The 25,358-nt window shown below is 51.6% G+C and overlaps 1 protein-coding gene across 6 annotated transcripts in view; it reads right to left on the reverse strand.

Moving 5' to 3' along the window:
• Positions 1 to 13,079, reverse strand: part of PDGFRA (platelet derived growth factor receptor alpha) — a 53,644-nt gene extending 40,565 nt beyond the window's left edge. The window contains exons 1-2 of one of the 6 annotated variants that reach the window (XM_045474033.1): positions 10,356 to 13,079; positions 289 to 349 (exon numbers count right to left, since the gene is read on the reverse strand). In XM_045474033.1, the coding sequence (XP_045329989.1) occupies positions 289 to 337 (49 nt within the window). In that variant the 5' untranslated portion in view covers positions 338 to 349; positions 10,356 to 13,079. Of the gene's footprint in view, positions 1 to 288; positions 350 to 6,401; positions 6,897 to 7,497; positions 7,733 to 8,557; positions 10,017 to 10,355 lie in introns of those variants that run through there. The other 5 variants (XM_045474029.1, XM_045474032.1, XM_045474028.1 and 2 more) reach the window with 5 other exon arrangements.
• Positions 13,080 to 25,358: the final 12,279 nt, after the last annotated feature.

Consider the following 25,358-nt stretch of genomic DNA (forward strand, 5'->3'; position numbering starts at 1 on the left):
AAACAGTGGGGAAATTTAGGCTATTATTTCTCCCACGATTCAAGGCCAGGATCACACATACGCTAAAGTTGCCACTGGCAAGCATTCTTTTTGACCTGGAATTAGTGCGATACAGCAGAAGGGCCTGGAGGTTTGTGGTCATTCTAGATAACTTCTCACAATTTTCTGCTTTCCTTCACTCTTGTGGACTGTGTTTGCAGAGTCCAGGTAATAACATTCCCGGAGCAGAGAACTTGGAAAGCAAGTCTTCCCCAGAACAAGGAACTCGAGGAGAACGGGGACCCATACCTGTGAGGAGACAGACTAACACCAGGAGCGCCAGGTGGGAAGTCCCCATAATTCTGGAAAACTGGAAAATCAAAAGTCAAACAGAAACAGCATTAGCCAATAAAATGACTGGTAAGCCTCGTTCTTGTGCTTCGCAGTAGGGAACATGTTAACAGCATCGTTTTAGTGAAAAACACCTCGATCTAAGATTCATGGTTAAAATGGTCACCGCATGGTCCGATGGGACCCCAAGATCATGCAGAAACCACGTGAAGCTGAAACCCTTTTTGATTGCGTGTGGCTCTCGAATTCCAAAAAGCCTTGCTTTACGGTCTTAGAATGCGTCCAAGAGTGTAGGACAACTGTTCCTTTTAAGCCATTTAAATTAAGAATGTGAAACACGAGCACATCTATTTACTCAACTTCCAAACTGGAGCTGTTTTCACTCAAAACACGTTGTCCTTTGCTTTGTGTTTCGCTACAGAAAGTACATGAAGCTCACATCAGCTACAAGCTCTGCAAGAGATGCTTGGGCTACAACAAATATCTCCATACTTACAAGCCTTTCTGATCTAGGGTTTGTGAAAGTCCCGCTAACCAACGTCACTTAGACGATGTCACTCTGCCGTGCACAGACCCGGACCAGGCTCAGGCCTTGGGCTCCCGGCCCGCGTTCCCCCGGGGGCCTGCTGCACCTCAGTGGGGCTAAACAAGGCACCCGAAGCCCAGGACGTGGGAGTGGATGGCGCAGTAAAGCAGGTGAAGCAGGGAGAGGACACGGGAGAGGAAAGCGTGACTGAATGCCCGTTTTTCCCGAGGACGCAGGAAACCACACGATAAAATGCAGCAGAGACCAACGAGGGATTCTCACAATCGGGTGACAGTAGCTGCAGAAACCAAGTCTTCGACTCCAACCTCCTGCCACAAAATGTGAGCAGGGGAAGAGAGAAGTGGGGAGAGACACTGAAACTGAACGTCCGGAAGACACAAACCAGGAAAGCAGGGAAACATTAAAGAAGGATCAAGGCAGCCCCGAGGTGAAACCACCGAACAGCCTATTCTGGGCAATCCTCTGAAAAGGCCCCCTTTTCCTTATCTCTTCCTTTTCATGCACATCCCGCTTACCTTATTTTATCTCCCCCTTCACTGCCCACATGACATCACTGATAAAGTGATCTGACTGCAGTTAGGGAAAGAACCGTGCACCCAAGTTTCAACTGGAGAGGCCCCGCTGAGGGGCCCGGGCAGGGGTGCAATATGATATGCCATAAAAAAGTCACCTAAGCCTTGGCCGGGGATGTACTGGGCCCCTGAGTTGCTCAAAACCCCAAGCATGCAGTGGAAGGAGTTCATGGGATTTAACTGGTTCCATCATGGGCTTTGGAAACGAAGATGTGTGTTCACGATTCCTGAGTAAATTGGCTTAAAACCAACCAACCAACCACAACAAAAAAGAGAAATTCAACGTATGCCTGTGTTAAGCACCTGTAGTTTTGTGGGGTTTTGTTTTTGTTTGTTTGTTTGTTTGGTTGGTTGGTTGGTTGGTTGGTTGGAAAAGATCCAGCAGATAACAGCCTAGTCATTTCTGGGCGAGTCTGATCATGTATTTCCGCTTTAAGGTGACCCATATGCACAAACCTGATTTCTGCTTCACTGAATTCTACCAGGAGGAAGAAAGAGTGAAAGGCAGAATGCTGGTAACCATGGTGTGTGTAGGGGGTGGGGGTAGACAGCAAAAAAAAACAATAATTCTGTTCTCTCCAAGGCAGGAATGAGAAAAAAGTATTTACTAAGCCAAAGCTGTCATTATGTCGTGTCTGTTAATAATAACCTAATAACTTTGAGGGACGCCTGGGTGGCTCAGTCGGTTGAGGGTGCAACTTTAGCTCAGGTCACGATCTCGCCGTTTGTAAGTTCCAGCTCCATGTCAGGCTCCGTGCTGACAGCTCAGAGCCTGGAGCCTGCTTCAGATTCTGTCTCCCTCTCTCCCTGCGCCTCCCCCACTCGTGCTCTGTTTCTGTCTCTCAAAAATAAATAAACATTAAAAATTTTTTAAAAAAATAATAGCCTTGACACATATTTAATTTTAAGAAGGGCCAGCTGAGGCTCAGGGAAGTTTAGCAACTCACCCCAAGTCACACAGCTGGTGATAAAGCCAGAATTCTAACCCAAAGTCTATGTGACACAAAAGCCATGCTCTCTCCAATTCACCATATGGTCTCCCTCAAGGAAAGGTCAAGGTTTCAGTCTTGTGGGTCCCCTCCTTCCCCCGCCCAACACTATTTCCTAATGCAAATTGGGGCCTGGCTTTCCTTCTCTGCTCACCCCAGCGAGAGAAGTACAATTGCAGGGCTGTGAACCCAAATGCAATTTGCACAATGCTGGCTCGCTGATGGCTTCTGCGGATCCTGGCATGTGCCCGGGGGGGTTGCAGGGTTTCCTCACTGCTGTGGTGACGGGCACAGCGGGCCCCAGAGCCAGCCCGGCCAGCCTGACGTACCACAATTAGCAGGAACGGCCTGTATGTTTGTACATATAAATATCAGCCTCCCACTGATAATCCACTTAGCGAACTTCAAAGGAGCCCTCCAGAGCCAGCTTGATGTCTTGGGTTTTATCACATTTATATCCTGTATTTCTTTAGCAGGGCTTGCCAATGATGCATCTTTAAAGCATTCCCGAGCTTAAGAGAAGGGCTCCCTGCTTTTATAGGGCAGGCTCCGAGGAGCGTTTTGCCCTGGCCCAGCCCCACCAGATTTCCTTCTGTGCACGCAGATACGGCAGACCTGTTGCCAGAGAGGGTTATTTACTGACATACAAAGTGGGCAATGAAAACAGGGCCTCCGAGCCAGCGATAATGATGCGAATACTGAGAATCAACATGTGTTTGCTGCAGATTGCAAACTCCCTTCTCTGATAAACGTAGTTCTCTGGCTAGAAACCTAGGGCATTTGTGAAGTTTCATGTCGTTACTCATCGGTAACTCAAGACAATTTACTCGTGAATAATCGCACAGTGTGTGCCCTATGGGGAGGTAATGGAAAACACGAGAGGGTGGAGGGCTCCCTGCCTATTGGTCCTGCAGTGAGACTCTCTGGGAGGCCGGCTTGCTGTTTCTGGCGCTTTTCTACCTGCTCTGGGTGTAAAGGCTCATCCTCAATCAGTAACCTCTATCCTGCAGCTGGCCCAAAAGTCAGATGTGCGCGCAGAAGCAAGTGAGGTCACGCTTATGTCAGAGAAACCTGGCATATTAGGAGTCAGCAAGAACAAATCACTTCACGAGGAGGAACTTCATCCAAATCTGGTTTTTAAAAAATCAGAATCCTATCTCTCGTGCCAACTACAGGTTGGGTTTCAGCCTCCGACCGCTACAGCCACAACGCAAAAGAAGCAAAACCGAGAGTTAGAGAAATAAACAGGGGAAAGAGAGGTCGGTCACGTTCACTGTCAGGCTAGTGACCTGTGGTTCCTTCACACTTTTTTGTCTCTCTCCTTCTCTCAGAAGCATGATGGAAATTGCTCTGGACTAGGCTCATCCCACATCGGACACTCAGTCCCGCTCTCTGAACCTCGGGCTCTTCTTCCATAAAGGGGAACTAGTAACACCTGACTTCCTGGCTTGCCTTACTTCATCATCATAAGGACTGAATTACAGAGTTTAGTCAAAAGTGCTTTGAAAACTGCAGCTATGGGGTTTTTATATGGACTCCTCCTGCAGACTCTGAAGATGTTTTAGATGACAGGGACGTCAGAGGGCTGACTTCCACGTCTACATACTGAGAAAGTCAGGCCCAGGGGTCATTCGACTTGCCCTGCATCACCTGCATAGTGGAGAAGTGGATCTAAATTCGGGTTCCGTGAAGGCCCGATGAACTAGCCAAGCTGTTTTAACAGGAACCTATACACACAGTCTTGAAAACAGAAAAAGAAATCCGTTTGGAGCCGCTATTGTTTAACAACTCGGCACCTCTGTCCCTGCAAACAAAAGTGAAAGAGCCATTAAGTGAGACTCAATAATCAAAGACAACATGCTAAGCTAGAGAGTAAACAGAACACGGGCACTATTTCCGGAAGTAAGAGCATGATCTTATTCTCAGAAAGCCAGAGAGCTAGCTTCCCGATCACCAACTGCTCAGTGTAGCCGACTGCAAAGCCACTGAATACTGAATTTCACCCCACCCTAGCGTGATTAAAGGCCACAGGAAACTCTCACAGTCCCCAAAGCCACTGACGGCTATAAGATTCAAATTTCGGAGGTTCGGTTAATTTCAGCTCTAAGTTAATTCTAACTGTGAAAATTACATATCCTGCTTTTTCCCTGTGACAAATGTTCTGCTCTGTCTGGTAACATCAGCCCAGGCAATCCAAATGCTGGGCTACATTGGTGGCGTTTCATGGAGGGTGTGTTCGCCAGGATCTGCACCCCACCAGAGCCTGTTTTGTTGTTCTGATCTCTCTGAGCTCCGTGGGACATTCCGGGGATGGGTGTTGGCTGGAGTATTTTTAAGTGGGAGCATTTTACCGGACAATCTGAGCTCATAAACCTTTCTACTCTTCCTGCCTCAGATATTGAACCACGGGACACTAAAATGACACTTCCTTCTGATTGCCACCAAACTGGTGTGACTCCTAATGGGATAACCTGGGTGTAGTAAGTTTCAGGGCACTCGAACTCAATGTCACCAAGCTCCCAACCCCCAAGGCTTCACTCATAAAGGGATATGCAAGGGGTGCCTGGGTAGCCCAGTAGGTTAAGCTCCGGACTTCGGCTCAGGTCATGATCTCACCATTAGTGGGTCTGAGCCCCACTCTTGTCTGTGCTGACAGCTCAGAGCCTGGAGCCTGCTTCAGATTCGGTGTCTCCCTCTCTGTCTCTCTCTCTCTCTGCCCCTCCCCCTGCTCACACTCTGTCTCTCTCTTAAAAATAAATAAATAGTTTTAAAAAGTGGGGGGGATATGCAAGTATCTGCCCAACTTCTTCACAGGTCGGCTTTGATAATCAGATGTGGTAGGTCAGTACTTGACTCATCACACAAATGCAAAGAATGAACTAAGGCGAAAAAACTACACAAAGGTCCACAAAATAAATGTGCTCAGCCCAGTGATTCTTGCCGCTTCCTAGGAAAAGGAAACCAGTCATCATCTTCTGCTTGGGTCCTACCAGGCAGAAAATGCATCTTCCCGATGCCGCAACTTGCTTAGAATCTCCGCGAAGCCCATTTCCCTCCGCCGCCCCCCACCCCCAGCAGAAGGTCGTTGCAGTTCTCAAGTGCGGCCAGCAGATGACAGTGTTGGTCCAAGGACATGCGTCCCGGGGTCCACGGAGACAGATGCGGCTACAAGTTCTGTGCTAAAATATACCAAATCTTAACTTCCAATCTCTTCCTTTCTTGGGTTATACTTTTAGGTTTCGTGGTGACCTCAGTTCGGAGCCCACAGAATAGAAACAGGAATAGGGAAACTGCGGCCGAAAAAGCTTAATTGTCCGCGGGGCCCCAGGAGAAATTCGGTGAGGGACAGGCACCAGCACCGTCGCTGCGAACGAATCCGCTGGGGCAGCGGGGCCTCGGGAGCCCCGGAAAACAGCGCTGCCATCCCAGGCGGCACAGGTTCAGAGGGTTCGGCAGGAGAAGCCACTGGAGAGGAGTTCGGGTGATCCAGGGCTTTGTTTCCCCCACTCTGTCCCCGCCCCGGGGATGGCACCCACCCGCAGAAGCGACACCACCTGGGCCGCGCCGGGTGGGGACCGCGACGCCGTAGCCCGGGCCGCGCAGCCCGATTTATCCGCAGGCCATTGTCACCCCTCGTAAACCAGCCCGGCGGGGGCCGCGACGGCCGCGCGGCCGGGAACCTCGGTTGATTGGAAACGACTGTTCCCGTGGCTCAATAGCGCAGAGTTGTAAGACAAACAAACAGCCAGGGGCCGCCCGCGCCGCAGCGGACCTTGCGAGGGGCCTCAAAACAAAAGTCGGCGGCTACCCCCTAACAGCGCCCGGAACCCTACCCCCTCCATTCCCTCCGCTTGTCCCACGCTTAATTCATTACGACGCCCCCAGCCTATCCCCAAACCCTGCCCCCTGCCCCCTCCCGCCCCTCCTGAGTCTCCCCCCACCCCGAGCCTCCCGAGCCCCCACCGTGTTGCAGGCGTCTATCCGAGGCCCCCGGCAGCGGGAAGGGTGACAAGGTCAGTCGGCCCGCGGCCCTCGGGCTCAGCGCTGAAACTCCGACGCGGCCGCGGCGCGGAGCGCGCGAGGCTGGCGGAGAGCGGGACGGCGCGCGCTCCGGAAGGCCGCTAGAGGGCGCAGCAGCCCCGAGAATCTTACCCGGCTCGGCCGCTCGGCCGCCCGCCCGCCGGCGGCTCCGGCTCGCGGTCCCCGGACAGCGCAGCCCGCCCCGCAGCTCCACCACCTTCGGCGGACGTTCCGCACCGTCCAGCCTCCTGCCCTTCCGCCCCCACAACTGGCGCCCGCCGCTCCTCCTCCCGCCGCCCCCACGCCCTGGGCCGCTCTGTCGCCCCGGAGCTGGTGGCGACGACCGCCCGCTCGGAGTTTAGCGTCCCTGTCGGTCGCGCTCCTGGCCTCAGAGCTGCAGCGGCCTCGGCGCCCTAGGCACGACGCTAGGCGTTTGCATTGTTTTCGGCTGAGACCTGAGAGGGGGCCGGTCGGGGTGGAGGGAGAGGGGCCGGGCGGGGTGGAGAGAGAGGGGCCGGGGGGTTTAGGGTTACAGTCGCGCGCCAGCGCCTCCTATGGGCCCAAAAGCGGCACGGCCGCGGGCAGCTGCTCTCGGAGAAGGCCGCGGTGCGCGGAAACTGCGACCCCTCGTCTTTCAAGAACCCGGCTTCCCCTGCGCCCCGCTGCCCGATGGTCGCCTGTGTCCCCGCTGCCCAGCACACACTCGCGCCCGCCTGCGCCCCTCGCTTCCCTTTCTAGGGGAAAGGGAAGACTGCGGTTGGCTGGGAGGGAGCGCCCCAAGTCTAAGGTCCTCTTTAGCTACTCCAATCTATTTTTCGAGCCGATTCCTGGCTTACTGTTCAGTTTAAAACAAAAGGAAATGCCGCAGAGCCACTTCAGCAAAAGACATGGACCGGCAGAGCCTGGACTAGAGCGCAATGGGGCAAAGCAATTTGCCCAGAGCTTGCATCCCGCGCGGGACCTCCCCCCTCACACCCCGACGACTGATGCTGTGCGTGGGCCCCTTGAAGCCAGATTCAAGGGACGTTGAGAGCCCCACCTTTCAGTCACCGAGCTTTTAGCTTTTCCCCCAGAATTGCCACTCGTCCATCAGCAACATGTAACCCTGTCGCAGCTCCCCGGAGGCCAGAGGGAGTCCCACCCGCTGGAGTCTGCAGGAAGGCGCTGGCCACCACGTCCGCAGGACGCGTCCAGGCGCTGCGCGCCGCCCACGGCCGGTCCCCAGGAGGCACAAAACGGGCCCGCCTCGGCGCCAGACGCGTTTGCAGCTGGAAAGCCCGGCCCGATGCCCCTCCCCCTGTTCCCCTCCCCAGTCCGCGCCCCGGGAGGAAAGCAGACCTGGGGCCGGGAGCCAGCGTTCTGCTTCGAGTCCCTCTCGGTCCACCTAAGGACTGGCGCAAGGGCCGAGGGTCAGCTCCCCGCTCCTTCCCGGTGCCTCCCGCCTCGACCTCCTCTCTCAGCCCCCCACTCCCACTCCCATACCCGCTCTGGGGACTCACCCAAGCTACATTTGGGTCAAACCAAACGCGAGACTGTGCAAGAGCCTCGAAGCAGGGACTAGCCAGGGTGTCAAAGCGACGATGGACGGGCCCTAGCCTGTCCGGGAGCGGTGGAAGGGCCCCCTTTATCATGGGATTGTGGCAAGAAGGAAACCAAGAGCAAAGGAAAACAACAGGGAAGGGACACAAAGCCGCAGCGCTAGGATCCTAGTGGGGCAGATGCGGGTAAAGGTGAGGGATGTTAAAACCCGAGCCAGCACGACTGCGGATGAAGTGCGCAAACCCGCAGGACCTCTCCCCTCCAGCTGCCCAGACGCCCGCTGGGCTCCGGGGGGTGTTAGTCCCTAGAGCGGTGCGGCCGATTGTCTCCCCCGTTTGCCCGATGTCACTCTGCTCTAAAAAGCTGCCTAGTTCTGGTTGGGAGCGACTGCGGCGAGACGAGTCGGTCCAAAACGTTGAGCAATTCGGCTGCGAAGCCAAAAAGCCATTTCCCACACGGCACAGCCCAGGGCTTTTCCAGGCAGCTGGGCCGGGCTCTGGGCAGTCCGGACCTGATAAAGGCCATCCACGCTCCCTCTCCAGCCCGGGTTTGCCTCTCACCCTGAGAGATGGAGTGAGTGGCACGTTCTTCCAGGCAAGCCTTCCGAAATCGTGAGGTCTTAGCAGGGCTAAGGAAGCAAAGAGAGGGACGGGCGCTCCGGCTGCTGGAAAGACGCACAGCCGACATTCAGGCAGCCCAGCACTGCTTCCCGTCGGAGACGCCTGGCCAGAGCACTGGCAGCTCCCGCACACCTGGCCAGGCAACCCGGTTTCTCGCCCCTAGGGCAGCCGTGCTCGGGTCCCTCTTGCTCTGAGCTGGCTGCGACCCTTTTCGAACAGAACCGCTGATCCCAGTTGTTTCCGAGCTAAATGTATGCCGCCCGTTCCCCCGGCGCTGCCGGGGGAAGTTAGTCTCACAAGTAAAAGCCGATTTCCAAGGGGACAGACGGAGGAGGAGGGAGGGGCGCGAGGAGCCGGCTCCGAGGCTGGCAAGGAGGCCGGCGCAAGGACTGGAATAGACACAGGCACTGGAGAGGATGAAGCAGCGCAGGGCGAGTGCAGGCGGCGAGTGCCACGCATCCCCGCGAGGCAAGGGACCCGCGAGGGGGGTCCAGAGCTCAGGTGCCTGGAGAGAGGTGGCGAGGGCGGTTCCCGTACGATCTTTCTCTTACCTGGGAACCAAATCTCTCTCTTCCAAGTCGTCCCTAACTTCCCCAGAAGTTCTGCACTTCTCTGGCAATCTTCCTTTTTTCCTTCCTGTGGCTGGGACTGGGCAGCAGCAGAGCCCCGGGCTTTGCAAAAATGATTCCACCGAGGAAAGGGGGCGCGCAGAGACGAGTGGGGGTGGGGACCACAGCGCACAAGGAGGGCCCCTTGGAGCGCAGTTCTAAATTCCTCAAATCCCACTTGCTGGAATGCGAGGCGACGACGACTTCTTCACTCGGGGCCAAATGTGTTTGTCATTACTCCAGACCGTCTGCCCGCCCGCCCGCGCCGCCTTCGCCCCCGCGCTAGGGTCGCGCAACGCCAGCGCACTGCGGGGCTGGCGCCCTCTCTCCTTCTCACTTCACCGATCCTGCAAACAGCTGGGGAGTCTCCCAAACCCTCGCCCACGTCCGCGCCCCCTCTACTCCTCTCGCAGCCGCCACGGTTGTGCTGAGTCTGGCCCCGGCTCGCACCCGGCGCTGCGCCGTCCAGTAATTACGCGCCCTCGGCCGGCGCCATGTGCCCCCGGCTGCCACCCAAGGTCCGGCCCTCTCCTGCGGAGCCCTTCACGCCTCCCCTCCTCGCAACCCCTTACGCGCCCCACTCGGCGCTCTTCTCCCCCCCACTTCCCCCAGTCCTCCTGCCGCGCTCCACACCACCCGCTGCAGCGCTGTCCCGCCAAACCGCGGGCGAGGAATGAAAATACTCATTAAAAACCTGTCGCCTTCCAGGACCTACTGCCAAGAAGAGGGCAAACACCTCTGCCCCCACTCCCAGCATTACTTGGTGCTCGTCCCGGTATACACGGATACCACCCCCAGCCCCAAAAGAAACCTCAAAAATGTAAGCCTAAACAATTTCTTTGGGAGACTGTAGAGTTGTTAGAAAAACACTGCTTTTTAAAAATAGGTCTGGAAAATGTGTGTGTTTTTTTTTTTTAAATCCCTAGACTTTCGAACTCTATGGTTATCTTTCCTCCAAGTAAAGTTTATTCAAAATAAATGACTCTGGACACACAGTTGGAATTCAACTCCATTTTTTTTTTTTTTCCTCATCGCCTAAAGTTTGAGTGAAGTTACTTCACTGCTAGCCCAAAGGGCCTGATCAAGTACTTTTCTTAGAAACAAAAATCATGCTTTTTCTCCTTTCTTACCTTCTCCTCCTATGTCAATGCGTAATGAAAAATCCTACATATGGAGTAAAAAGTATGTCCACGGCTTGCAGTCCTCTCCCGTAGTCCCCTCCTGTTTTTCTCCCTCTAGCTCCAACTGTAATGGGCTCAAAAACCGCGTTTTGTAATTGATTCAATGTTATAGTCCATCCTTCTAAAACTAATCATTTGCTCTAAGTAAATAGCTGTCAGGAAATGAAGCGCCCCCCCCCCTTCTTTGGACTCTTCAAAATAAAAGTTTCTCTCGAACTCCGTGCGCTCTGACTCTCCACGCAGCCAGATTGCGCCTTCGCTCTTTTGCTCTTACGCAATCAGGGGGTCCAGCCCCAACCCCCAGACTTCGACAACAACTGGGGGGCGGAGAGAGGCAGACCAGATGGGGTGGGGGTGGTGGAAGGGGGAGGTGTTGATGTTCTGCCGGGAAAGAGGTTCGTGAAAATACAAACTGCCCATCAATTCCAGAATGAGTTTGCCTCCTGACTTAGGGGGATATTTTCCTATGTTGCTACACTGCTTTGCATTCTCTTTGAAAGAGAAAAAAAGAACTCGTGAAATTGCAGTTAATGCCCAGAAAGAGTATACATCTGGAATGGAGAATGTGCCTTCTGTAGAAATTCCTAGCCCAACTGCATAGGGGGGGCTGTCGAGAGAGGTCTCCCAGCGGTGGCGTCCTTACAACCTGGGGTCTTTTAGGGCAAATGCCGGGTAGCTGCCAGTCCTTAAATGGGATGCAGGCAAACTGTGGAGTCCAATATGAAGATGATGGTCTTTGTTTTTGTTTTGCTTTGCTTTGAAAACGGGTTTGAAAGAAGGTACAAACAATCGAGGGTCTGCGTAGGTTTGGAACTTTCTCCGACAGAACGACCTTTACTCCCGCGGAAGCACTTATCTTGTCGTGCCTTTGTTTTGGGGGTTATCTAGGCGAGGTTGCCCTGGCTTCTATCACGCACACAAAAAGGCTCGGGCTTGGCGGTTCGAGGAATCACTTGCAAAAAACCTGCCACCTCCGCGTTCAGGGAAGGTTCACCTCCGCGGGTTCCCTCCTGCCGCTTTGGGCTGAACTTACTGCCGCCCTGGGGTTGAGCGGGGCCTCAAATCCTGTGCCCAAGGCGCGAGGCAAGAGATGGTACTGGGAGAGAACGATTCTGCTCGCGAAGGAAAGGGGGCGCTGACGCTCCAGGAACCAGACCGGGCCGAGTGGGGCTTCCAAGTGACGGAGGGGGGAGGGGAGCGCGCTCACCTTCCCCGCCTTCTCTAATTTTGAATTCTCCCGTAGGATTGAGGGGGTCGTTTTTTATCCCCACGCCCACTCCACCTACACTCTCGGAGCGGCTAGGGCGGCCAGCTTGAGCCTGGAACGTCGGACAGCCATCACCTCCTTCATCGGGAAGGTGGACAGGGAACAGCCGGCAGGAAAGGGTCCCAGAAAAGGGCTCCGAGGGATCTCGCGCTTAACTGGGATGGGGTCCTGGGGTGTCAGGCTCGGGAAGACGCCTGGGGCTGCGCTAGGGGCCCCATTCCCCCAGCTCTTCTGCGCGCCCGCCTCTCGTGCATCTTCAGTTCGGGCGACTGCACTGCTCACTATTACTTCCACATGTTCCTTCAGGAAATCATTGAAGGCAAATATATGAACGGCCCCTTGTTCGGAATGCTAACAGGATACCGTAATGTTTGTAGATAATGAACCGGGACGCACGACCCCCAAAAAAATCACAGTGCGGAATAATGGACAAGGCGGGTGCTGGCTTTCATCTCATTAATAAAAACAAGTGAAGTCGAAGTTTTTATAGAGACTACCCAAATGAATAGGAGACAAAGTAGGGAGGCTGCCCGGGAAGGCCCGTTAGGCTCTGCGAAAGGGCCCGCCCGGTCGCGTCGGGGTCTCCTGAACACAGGGCTCCCCGCCCACAAATGGTAACTTCACAGCTCATTTCAGAGATGCTTCAAGGAGCCCGAAGAGCAGGCTGGGCGGGAGTGTCTTCGGGTCGTAACTCCTCGCGAGTTTGAAGCATGGAGAACGCATGAGCAAGTGAGCAAAGCACCCAGTTGTCCTTCTGGTAGTAATTACCTGCCTAATTTGAATGATGCCTTTGTTATGATCATTAACAAACATTTGCTAAAGGTTTCCATGTGTGACATTCCAGAAGGTTTAAAGGCCTGGGAGGCTGACTCCCGGGATAGCGCACCGGTGGGGGGTGGCGCAGGGAAGCAAATGGTTGGGGCATCACTTCGCCGAGTCTGGGCCGAGCAAAGACGGAGAGAGGTCAACATCTGCTTCCCCTGCAAAAGCAAAATAAACCCAGTGGTCGGGAGGAACCAGAGAGGCGGTTCGTGCCTTAAAACGCGTCCTGCCCTTGCAGCCACCACCCACCCGCGCCTCCCACGGCTCATAGGCGGGTTTGAATCTTGCCGTCCGCCCTCCGCCGCGGCTCCGAGCTTTCGGGAGAGGACGGGTCTGCCGCGTAGTCAGCCCGGGCGGTGGGGCGGGGCGGGGGGGGGGGGGGGGCGGCGAGCCGCACTCTACCCTTGTTGTTCTAAGATCCTTCCAGATTGCTCCCTGGGCGCCCGGGGTCCTGGGTGGTCCTGGAGCAGCCGCGGGCCAGAAGTGCCGCCGGCCAAGGCGGACGACGAGGTCCTTTCTCCTCTCCCCTGGCTCCTGCCCCGGGCACCGCGGGGCACCAGGCCACCCGGCGCGCGCCTAGCAGTGACTTTTGCGGACGTGGGCAGCTGTGCGAAGGTCCAGCCCGCCCCCGGCTTTTTATTTTAACCTCTCGTGTCTCTTCCTTGTGGGATCATCATGGGGTTAAAAATGAGAATTTTCTCCCCAAACCGGGAGTCCGGGGTTGAGGGTGGGGGGTTGCTGAAACCTTCTGGGAAGGAGGCCTAACTCGGAGTTGAGCTGGGTCGAGAAGTTTGGGGAAAGCCGGTGGGATGGGGTGCGGGGGGCGGGCAGAGAGCATGGCCGTTCTGGCGTGGCCTCGCGCGTCTAGGCCCGCAGGCGACATAAAATTGGGTGCAAGGGTGTAAAAGGGGTGAAGTAGAACCAGCCATCAAAAAGAAGGCCCCGCAAACTTCGCACAACCAAACCAAAATGGTCCCTGAAAAGAAACAAAAATCGCCCCCCACCCACCCACCTGCCCTGCCCCGGGGCTCGCTCCTGCGGCCCCCACCCCTCCGCAGCCTCGGCCTCCACGCCGGGAGGCACACCTTCGGCTCTCGGGGGCGTTTCCCCGCTGAGCTGGTTTTTTGTTTCCCCTCTACTCCCCCGCCCTCCAGCCCCACCCCCAATTCTGCTTTCCTCCGGGAATTCAGAGGGCCCTTTTGCTTTAGAAGACTTGGGGTTGTAGTAGTTATCAAAGCCGTTAAGTTGTGCAAATCACAGTTAAACAAACTTATGATTCCTCCCCCCCCCCCATAAAGTCGACGGGACGGGGGCACATTTCTAGCTTCATAGTCTGAAAATGAAGGGCCGTTTGGTGGTTTGAAAAAGAAAACGGCGCTAACTGCCCCTTCCCCCACCACCCCACCCCACCCCGCCATCAATACTTGCCAGCGCCTGGAAAAGCCGCCTCCCAGGGCCCCGCGAAGGGACCGCTCAGGGGAGGCGTGCGGACGTGGCGCACAGTTGCGGGGTCCCCACGGGGAGACCGGGCGAGGACTCCGCCCTTGCCTCGGGTCTGCCCCAGCTGAGGCTTCGAAGCTTGCTGCCAGCGTCCTTGAACGCTCAGGATGCAGAGAGGCCCAGGTCTTGGAAAAGGAGGAGGAACAGTTCTCCAAAAAGGTTCAGACTGGCGTGTATAACTTGGGGTGACAGTTCTCCGTCCAGGACCCCCGGCGCACCTCCTCTCCTTGGCGGTTGCTGGCTAGCTAAGGGTGCAGCGTCTCTTCTGGGTTCCTTGGGTCTCTCTCTTTCTCTCTCTCCGAAGATTTGTGTCCAGGGAGAAATGGAAAGCAGTTCCCTGTGGCTGACGACCACCAGGCAGCCTGCTTTGGGACCTGAGGCCCGCAGACTGTGCGCTCCCCTTTGTGGCCCAGCCCAGGCGGGCCTCCGCTCCTGAGAGCTGGGAAAGATGTGGTAGGACTGAACCCCTCTCTGGATCTGGATTTTAGAGTATCCTTTCCTAGGGAGAGACCCCCACTTCCTTCATCTCGGGATATTTTTGGCTTCCCTCCCCGCCCCCTTGCCTCTGCTCCTTAGGATTTAGCTTTTAGTTACTTTTAATTTGAAACCCTACGTGAGGGGAGGGAGAGGCATTGAAGCGATTGGGAGGTCTGCTCTTTATTAGGGGCCTGAGTGTCCAGCTTTCCAACACACAGCTGCGTTTAGGTCAGGCTGACTGAAGAAAGGGCCTTGTCCTCTGGGAGTCCCAGGAGTAGAGCAGGACCCTGTGATGTTAAAAAAAAAAAAAAAAAAAAAAATCCAGCAGAGGCGTTGGGATAGTGGAAAGCCATAGGGACCCGTGTCCCACAGTGACATTAAGTGTGGTACATAAGTTTCAATAAGGGCAACGTTATTTAATCGAGGCATTATTCTATTTAATCCCTGAGGCAACCCTGGGGGTTGTGCGAGATTACCCCCGTTTAGCAGAGGAGCAAACAAAGTCAGAGGGGGTAAGCAATTTGCATACGGCCGTGCCAGAATCTGCCTGGCCACGTCCCAGTTCCAGGTACTGTGTAATCTAGTGAAGACTGGTCATGTTTCTGAGCCTCAGTTTCCTTACTTGCACACATAGGCATAAGGTCTGCATTATGTCCCTGTTTTCCTTCTTCAGGCTTTTCCACAGACATAATGACTGTCACACCCATCGCCAGGTCCCTTGGATTGGCCTCAAAAGCTGGGCGAAAGCCAGTCTAGTTTTCTATTTCGTATCCTCAAGGAGGGGGCGAGGCACATCTGGATTCTCAGCTATTACTCCCCAGTGTCTGAGGTCCTCCCCAAAAAAGGGGGCCCTGGGAGGTAGGGCAGAAGGAGGGGGAGCCAGGAAGGATAAAGAGAGCGACCAAAAATGGGAGACAGGCCTGGCATCACCAACCAGAGGGTCTGCAGGAAAGCGGAGGCCTTGGCATGGGGAACTTGAGGTAAGGATCCATGAGGGAACCCTCTGGGTGTCTTGTGGGGCTCTGCGCCTGACGCCCTGCCCTCACTTGGAGAGGATGCCCCTGGGAGGGCAAAGTGTCCCATGCACGCACCTCTCGTGGCTACCCTCCCCCAGCAGACTTCCCCCTAACCTTGGTTTTGGAAGAGTTTCTTTTTCCATTTTTTTTAAAAGTAAGCTCTGCACCCAACGTGGGGCTTGAACTCATGACCCAGAGATCAAGAGTGGCGTGTTCTACCGACTGAGCCATCCACGTGCCCCGCTTTTCTCACTTTTTAATTCATCAAAATTTCATGGTGTCCACTAATCAGAATTTCTTCTCAGCTTTGGAGAGTTGGTTCATTGATTCAAGAAGCATTTGTTGAACATCTGCCTTGGGTCTGACTCTGTTAGGCATTGGGGATACAGTAGTAAGCAGAATGGATAGGGTCCTTGCCTTCAGGGAAGTTGCTAGAATATTCTTGTCTCGCCACCAAAGTTTCCTCCATTGCAGCCTCCCTGCTGAGTATTGAGAGAGCGCTCACTGGACCCACACTCATTTCTCTGTGAGACTCTTACGAAAGAAGACGGCTAGGGAAGCCAGACGAAGCGTAGTTTTGAATCATGGGCCACAGAACCTTCCCAAACTCTCCAGCCTGTGGACAACTGGGATCTCCAGCCTGGGCTGGGAGGAGCTCCAATGCAACGCAATATATTCTTACCGAGCCTAAGATGCCTAAGACTCTGTACCAAGTGGTAAGGACACAGCCCTGCCTTCATGGAGTTTATACGCTAGTGGAACAAACAATTAAACGTACAGTTGCACCACAGTGCTGTTAGCAAATTTTAGAGGAGCACAGCGATGGGGAGCACATACGAGGAGCCTAACCCAACGTGGGGGCCAGTGAGGACTTCTTAGAGAGAAGGGACATCTGCTCTTTGAACCTAAGAGAAATGATCATCTAGCTGGGGAGGAGTCTCATGCGCAGGGACTTGGAGGTGAGAGACAGCACAAGGTAATCAGAAGCGAAAGAGGTTTGGAATGGCCGGAACTTGGAAAAGGCCAGATGGGGAGGAGCAAGATCATGGGGCCTTCCAGGTCCCGTTGAGTCTGGACTTAATGTTAGGGAAGTGCCAGAATTGGTTTCCGGAAGGACAAGACTGGAACAGAGCTGAATTTTAGGCAAGATCAGACTGAATGAAGCCAGAAGGCAGGGAGGCTACTGCTGTAATCTGGCAAGAGAGGATGCTTCCCTTGCCCCAGGGTTAACAGCAGGGGTTTGAAGAAAGTGAATGTGAAAGGGACAAATAGAATGCACATCCCTCCTGACAGAATGCACATCCCCCCCAGCTGGGGTGGAGGGGGGAAGGGGGGGGGGAGTGAAGCCTCTGGTTTAGGCCATAGCTGGTGTTGTTGACTCAGTTGGGGAACAAAAGGAACCAAATTTGGGAAGGAAAACATTGAGCCCACTCCTAAAGATGATACATTTGAAAACCTCAGGAAGGCAAGAGTCAAATGAGTCGAAAATCCAGAACGGAGTGTTGGGTAACTCCCAACATTTTCTGGTGGGCAAAGAAGCAGCTGAGAAGGAACAGCCGGCAATCTTTATCTCTCGAATATTCGGCTCTCAGCTCTGAATCCAGACAATGGATTGATTCGGAGTTGGTTGAATTAAAAGAGCCAGCTACACTTACCATCTAAGTCCAACAGTATCAATTGTGGCCGAACATATCTGCTGGCTTTGTATATGAATGCGGATAAGCATTCTATGAAACCATGAGAGCTTTAATTATGAGATGAATGGCAATACTAGATTCTTGTTTCCATCATTCACACTCTTAGATGTACCTTTGTATCCACATTTGGATTTGAATCACCAAAAGACCCAAGCGTGGTTGAAGCCGGATTCTTGTCCAAAGGATCCTCAGGTACTAGCCCTCTATCATTCACCCCCAGCCCTTACCATGCACTGGAGAGACTGAAGTAGGGCTCATTTTCAGGGGGAAAAAAAAAATAATAAATATATATATATATATATATATATATATATATATATATATATGATTTCAGTGACAAAGATTACATACTGTCCCCTAGTAATCAATGTCTCTTCCTTCTCAGTAATTGAGACTCTGATTTTTTTGTTTCCTGGGACAAAACCTTTCTTTCATGTCTCTCTTGCAGCTAGATGTGGTCATGAAGAAAAGCTCTGGCCAACGGCAGATGAGCTGAAGCTGTGGGTCCAACTGCCAACAAATGTCCCTAATAGTAGAGGGCACGTTCTTCTCAATCTGGTCTTTTTGCTGAATGGAAAGCAGATGTATGACCGGCGCTTCAGCAGCCATCTTAGACTATGAGGCAACCTTGAAAATGGAAACCACGCACTATGGTGTAGTACATGGAAGGTCTGCAACCTGTGAAGCCCCAAACAAACCCTGAGAGACTCCCTACTATCTTCTTGAAAATGTAGGCAAAACAAAATTCTAGCTCATGACGCCTCTTATTTTGAATTTTTCTGTTACCGGCAGCCCAGCTTGAGGCTAACTAACAAAATCAGAAAGCGTTTGTTCATTCTAACTACAGTCACCTTCACTCAAAACTGAAAACTGTCTGGGGATAGAAGGGCTGAAGCACATACACAGCTGTATGACATCCCCATTAAGCCTACCAAGACCTGGACGTGTCTCCACTGACGTGCTGACATTAACAACATCCCTGTGGGACCTAAGTGTGTGTGTGTTACAACATGCGATTCAGACATGCTACCTACTCAATTTGTCTTTGGAAAGTCAGCGCTTCTAGAAAAAGGACTCTGAAAGAAACAACAGGAAGTAGGCATGAGTTCTCCTCCCCCACCCTTTCTCCTGGTCTCCTATTTTCATTCCTCATTAGGGTCCTGTTCTTACCCTTAATTACATTCTTACAGTCTGCACACTTCTGGCCTTCTCTCTTTGCTGCCTCCAGATCCTTAACATACTTACGTCCTTGTTCGGTTTTGAACCACTTTAAAGATGCCCTTGCCGAGAGGTAAACTTCACGCCCACATTTTGAGGTAATAAAACGATCCTGCAGGTAAACAGCCACGGAGTTTAGGTCAACTTCCACCACCAGACCCTTCCTTGGCAGAGATGCAGCCCCACGAGGCCAGGAGATGATGATTTCTGATTGACGCAGGAATTTAATAAGAGAACTTGAGTTTCTCCTCACCCTGCTCTATATCCATAGCTGCAAATGTGCCAAGGTATTAGGGCTGTTCCCGACCCTCCAAGCAGGTATCGCTGAGTCTTTAAGCATATATTCTTCCAGCTCATAATGAGTGAAGGGGTCCCTCATAGCCCTAAGAGAAGAATGGAAACCAGCTTTCTTCTGTGGCCTGTCTCCTTAGCATTCTGGACATTGTCAGTTGACAAATGTTTATTCAGCAACCCTGTGCCAGGCATGGTGCGAGACTCTGGGATGCTGTGGTAGAGAAACAAACAAGACCTCTGCTCTCTGGGCTCGGCTTCTGGGGGGCTGGGGGGAGACAGACAGAAAACAAACCAGGCCCTGATTAAATGGCAGATGTGACAAGAGCTCTGCTGTCATCTGCTGACCCACGAGCCTATCACAGGAAGCCAGAGCTGGTTCCATACCTCAAGGAATCATCCCTGAGGAGGTGGTATTTATTTATTTTTAAATGTTTATTTATTTTTGAGAGAGAGAGAGAGAGAGAGAGAGAGACAGACAGACAGACAGACAAGCATGGGAGGGGCAGAGAGAGAGGGAGACAGAGGATACAAAGCAGGCTCCAGGCTCTGAGCTGTCAGCACAGAGCCGGGTGCGGGGCTCGAACCCACGAACTGTGAGATCTTGACTTGAGCAAAAGTCTGATGCTCAACCAACTGAGGCTCCCCTGAGGAGGTGCTATTTAAAGTTGCATGCAGTTCTGAGGAAAGTGGCTATGTTCTGCTATTATTTTTAAGTCATTCAGTAAGTTAGGTCCCACGAGAAATGTTTTGTTTGGGGCAGGTAGAAAGACAACAAAACGTACTCTGCTGTTTCTGGAAATGGCAGTTCTTGGTGCCCCAAGGAACGGTAACTTTCTGATACCAAATCACAGAATGATTGAACACACTCATCTAGGGGATTGTCCTTGTTCAAAAGAGACCCTTCCGCTCCCTTGAGATTGGCTATCATGAAATTTGAATATAACGGAGATTCGAGACAAAGCCAAACCTGGTTCTTCTATCATCCTGAGGGTGGGGCTGTCTTGCGGAGATAAGAGGAAGGCGTGCTGTCATCCAACTCCCTGAGCTAATGTTTCACAGGCTGACAATGACAGAATGATTGCCTTTGATTAAAGCACGTTTTCAATTATCCACTGGGTACATACAGCCTATTAGATAGAGTTTGCATTACAAAACAGAGAACCCAAGGCCCATCGAGGATAATACAAAATGTTACCAGTTCCCTTATTGTGTGTGCATTTGGTTAATTATTGCATTGCTCCCTGAGTGTGTTTATGAAATGACTTCACTGACTGGTAGACGTCTAAGTGGTTAACTCCAATGAAAGCAAGAAAAGCCAGACCCCTGGCGGAGTTCTACCTCTGCCCGACTGTGACTTTGCACCACTAGAGGGCGCAAGAGGCCGGCTCAGAATCCAAGTCCACCCCGCAAGTCCACGTTAGTGCCGGAAAAAGAAGCCAAGGGTTCCCGAATACACTGGAGACGAACCAGCTCAGGGCCTCTCCCTTCCCTAAGACTCCCCGGTCACCCCTAGAAACTGGTTCAGTTCCAGGCCAGCCCTCAGCAAGCCGGAGATTCGTCTCGAAGGTCTGACCCCGTCTGGGCTCATCCTCAGAACACTAAGGTTTGTGTGTCAGTACAAGGGGGGAGGAGGGGGGGAGGGCACAGGATGCAACGAGCACTACAGCCAGTTTCCATCCCGCGCCTGAGGACTTCAAAGAGCTAACTCAGGACCTGCGCTTAAGTTCAGCTCAAATTAAAAGGTCTAAAATTGGCACCTGTAACAAATATCAGTGCCCCATCACATTTAGTCTGCATTGACTGTTGGAAGTCTCAGACACTGAAACAACAATTTTACCTGCGGGTAAGGAATATCGTAGTACATTTTGCACGTATTACCACAAGAACAGTGTTTGGACAGACTGTCCTGCACTGCGGAGCTAAAAGATGTAATTTTCCGAGGTTGTCCTATGGAAATGGCCCTCTGAAAGGGGCAGGCATCGAGGAAAATACCTCTGATCCAATAGTTTTCCACGGCAGCCCTGTGAAAACCCTGATATTATTACTGTGGGTGAGCCCCCTTGTTCCGCTTGGGAAACAGTGAGGCCAGTTGAACAAGAGTGATTTATCCGATTAAAAAACACTCATGCTTTTATGGCTGAGTCATGTTACTACGGACACAGATAACAACAGACACACTTATCTCTAAGAAGAATTTTGATCGTTGAGATCCAACACCTATTTCCAATTTAGTTGAGTTCAGGCAAGATTGGGATGACTTCAGGTCTTTGCACTCAATGCTCTGCCCCAAACCCATCGTCTACCAAATTCAGGGCACAGTGGCATGATTGTAAATTTCATTTCAGATGTATTTCAGTACTCCTTGTGGTAATCAGAGACACGCCAGACTGTCACACGAAAGGTAAAGAATGACTGCTATAAATGAAGATCCCTGAGTCACCTGAATTTCCCAGTGACAGAAGCTGGGGTAAATTTGACAACTCTGGCATAATTAACTACTGTCTCTGTGGGTCCCAAACTGGTTATGCATCAACAATTCTGATGGTGTAACCCAATAACCTAGCCTACTAAACTATTATTGCAGGTAAAAATTCCCATTATAGGGGCGCCTGGTGGCTCAGTTGGTTGAGCATCCAGCTTCAGCTCAGGTCATGATCTGGAGGTCCGTGAGTGTGAGCCCCGCGTCGGACTCTGTGCTGACAGCTCAGAGCCTGGAGCCTGCTTCGGATTCTGTGTCTCCCTCTCTCTCTGTTCCTCCTCCGCTCTCTCTCTCTCTCTCTCTCTCTGTCTCTCTCTCTGTCTCTCTCAAAAATAAACATTAAAAAGTTTCTTTTTAATTCACATGATGTTATTCTGCCCACTTAAAAAAATGAGTTGTCTATAGCTGTATAGAGTTGAATCTTTAAGTTTTGACCCACTATTTAAATGAGATTGAATGTATTTCCAAATAAAAGACAACTTAAAAGTGCGGACTCACACTTCAGATAGTGGTTATCTTATCTGCCTATCTGAGTGCTGTCTGCTTTCCCTCAAGCCACCAATAAAACCTGAGAAAGTGGAATTGGCCATTCAAGAGTTCCCTGCCCCACCCCACCTGGATGACTGAGGAAGAGCCGGTCTGATGGGTACTGTGAGTATTGCCTACTATTTGGTCTTTGAGCACCGTGATCTTGCCAAGATGCTCGGCTAAAATGCACAGCCCTGTCCATAACCATTGATAAGTTTCATTCTAAAGCCGTGTGGCAAATAGCTCATCCTTACCCCACCATCACGCCTACCATCCAGAGGATGAAGGCCAGCGGTATCTACATATTACCTGAAGGGTGGATGAAAAACATTTCAGTGTTTCGGATACTCTCAAATCCAGACGCTGGAGGTACAGGTCACTTTCATTTCAGTTTTTCTATTCCGCTGTTGCGACCCCCATGCTCCCATGCCATTTTCCACCTTCCAAAAGTGTTCCTGAATCTGCGAGCTCATCCGATGTCCCTCACAGCCGTGGGCAAAAGGAACAGTGACACAGACACTGAGTAGGAGAGGTTGCTGACTTATACAAGCCATCATTCCCAGGTAGGGGAAGAACGGACACCCTCCCGGGTCCCAGCAGTGGTCTCCCCACCACCATCATGCTCTTTGCAGTTAAAAAGAGTCTATGTGGGGCGCAGTCGGTTAAGCGTCCAACTTCAGCCAGGTCACGATCTCGCGGTCCGGGAGTTCGAGCCCCGCGTCAGGCTCTGGGCTGATGGCTCAGAGCCTGGAGCCTGTTTCCGATTCTGTGTCTCCCTCTCTCTCTGCCCCTCCCCCGTTCATGCTCTGTCTCTCTCTGTCCCAAAAATAAATAAACGTTGAAAAAAAAAAAAAAAAAGAGTCTATGTGGACATAATAGGGGTAGAGTTGTGAACCAAGAAAGTCAGAAGTAAAATGTTTTTTTCCTCCTGGAATCTGAGTGGGGTAGGTTTTCATGTTCCTGGGCCTTTTTCCTATTATTATGGTTCACACTGTATAAATGCCACAAACTTCTAAAGGCATTTTGAAGACGTTCTATGTGCAAAGCTGGGTGTTAGGCGGCCAGGAAGAGACACCAAAGAAATTTCAAGAAATAGAACGCTATCCCCAGAAGTTTAAAATCTATGTGTTAAGAAGCACCCATTAGGGGCGCCTGGGTGGCGCAGTCGGTTAAGCGTCCGACTTCAGCCAGGTCACGATCTCGCGGTCCGTGAGCCGTGAGTTCGAGCCCCACATCGGGCTCTGTGCTGACCGCTCAGAGCCTGGAGCCTTGTTTCCGATTCTGTGTCTCCCTCTCTCTCTGCCCCTCCCCTGTTCATGCTCTGTCTCTCTCTGTCCCAAAAATAAATAAACGTTGAAAAAAAAAATTAAAAAAAAAAAAAAAAAAAAAGAAGCACCCATTAGCGTATGAACAAATGCGGTGGGTCATTCATTCAAGTCCCCAGGGTGGGGGCTTGGATGTGGTCGGAGCCATGGGGATTTTTGTGGGAAGCAAGATGTAAGCTGTCACCAGGTCAGGATTCAACTGACCCAATTCAAGCTACTTCTCGAAACCTGCTCCTTGACCTGCATTCCCTCACTTGTTGATATCACAGTCCAAAAGGTCCCTCCAGCCTGGGCATTATCCTTGACTAGCCCGTCTCCCCATCTCTCCTCTAGACTGATCACAGCCTCCCAACTGCCTGTCCCAACTCCAATAAGATCAAGTTCCAGAACCTTTGGCACAGCCTGCAAAACCCACCATAAAGGGTCCTGGCTGCCCCCCCCCCCCCCGCCCCAGCTTCGCCTTGGTATGACATCTCTGTCTGCACCCAGCACTTTCAGCATGACAGACACCCAGCGCCCCGTTGTCTGAGCCAGACCCTAGACAACTCAGAATACACTCTTGCTTTCCTCCCGTCTTCATGTTCTCTGGCTGACATTTGGGTTCCTTTCCTTTTATTTCCGGTAAAAGTCTTTTCTTCCATTGTGGCTAGCTATGACTAAAGGGGAAGAGAAGGGAACTTTCTACTTTATGGCTGAGAGAGGAATATAGGGATATCCCTGTGGCCTTCCCGGGGGCAGAAGTTTGCATGTTAGATCCAGAACTAAGGGAGTGGGGAGCGATTGGAAACAGACAGTAAAATCCCAGGAAGAAATGATCTCATTGTGAATGAGAATGTTCCCCATTTTTTCTCTTCTGTCTCTTAGGTCTGACATGGCCGTAGATGGGTTTTTTAGGTTGTTTTTATTTTATTTTATTTTTAAATTTTTATTTTTTTTGCTCCACATCCAACATGGGGCTAGAAACCAAGATCGTGAGATCAAGAGTTGCACATCCTACCAAGCCTACCAACTGAGCCAGCCAGGCACCCCAAGGCTGTAGGTGTTCTGAGTCATTTTGACCTTCTTCACTTCCCCTGAGATCAGCCTTGTACCCAGTGGAGCTGCTGGGAAGCCTTGATTTACAAACTATGGGTTTTCAGCCAAGCTTGGTTCTCCTCTAGTTTTTCCTATCTCGGATAATGAGACCACCATCTTCTCAGTTGCCCAAGCTTCAAAGACAGGTGTTTCCTTTGTTTTTCCTTCTCCCTGACTCCCCATATGCAGGCTATTAACAAGTTTTATCGATTTTACCTTCCAAGAATATCTAAAATCTGTCCCTTCTTCTCCCTCTCCACTGCACCCCACTAGTGCCAAGAGATTCCTCTCATCGGGACTCACCCTCCAGTTGTTTCTCTACATCTTCTGTTGCCAACTGTCAATCCATTCTCCACACAGCAGTCAGGGTACTCTTTCTAAAATGTAAACTCTTATTTTTTTTATGTAAGTCAAATATATATTGTTGAAATGTAACATATATACAAAAAGAACACAAACCGTAGTGTATAACTCAGGGATTTTATATACAATGAACACACTCATGACTGGTATCCCAGAAGTCCTCTTCCGCTATTTCTACACTAGCCTCTTCCAAGGGTACCCATTGTCCTAACTTCCAACGCCATTGGTTGGTTTTCACCTGCTTGAAAACGTTGTCACAGAATTACAGATTCTATATGAATCATAGATAAATAGAATCATACAGGGTGTACTCTTCTGTGTCTGACTCATTTCAGTAAACATTTTGTTAATGAAATTCATCCATGTTGTTGCTTGTACTTGTAATTTGTTTATTCTAATTTCTGGAAAGTGTTCTGTTGTATGAATTCACCATTTATTTAACCATCCCATTGTTGTTGGATACTTGAGTAGTTTCCAGCTTTTAGCTATCAAGAATAATACTGCTATAAACCTTCTCATGCCTATCTTTTGGTGAGCCTATGAACCCATTTCTGTTGGGAATATACCTGGGAGTGGAATTGTTGGGTCATGAAATGTACATGCTTTAGTAGATACTGCCAATGTCCCAATGTGTTGGGACACTGCCCCCACTAGCAAACTATGAGTGTTCCATTCACTTTGTATCCTTTCCAACTCTTGATGTTTGTCTGTCTTTTTCATTTTAGTCATTTTCATGGACAGTGGGCTGTCATAAATCTGACCAATATCACTTCCTACTTAATGACCTTCAAGGCTTCTCGATGAATTTAAAAGAAAACCCAGATTCCTTAAAGTGGCCCTGCCTACCCCTCCAATGTCACCCAGTGACACCCACTCTCTTCCTGTTTCTACA

The sequence above is a fragment of the Leopardus geoffroyi genome, chromosome B1 (genome assembly GCF_018350155.1).
Source record: "Leopardus geoffroyi isolate Oge1 chromosome B1, O.geoffroyi_Oge1_pat1.0, whole genome shotgun sequence".
In the NCBI taxonomy this organism is placed as follows: domain Eukaryota; kingdom Metazoa; phylum Chordata; class Mammalia; order Carnivora; family Felidae; genus Leopardus; species Leopardus geoffroyi.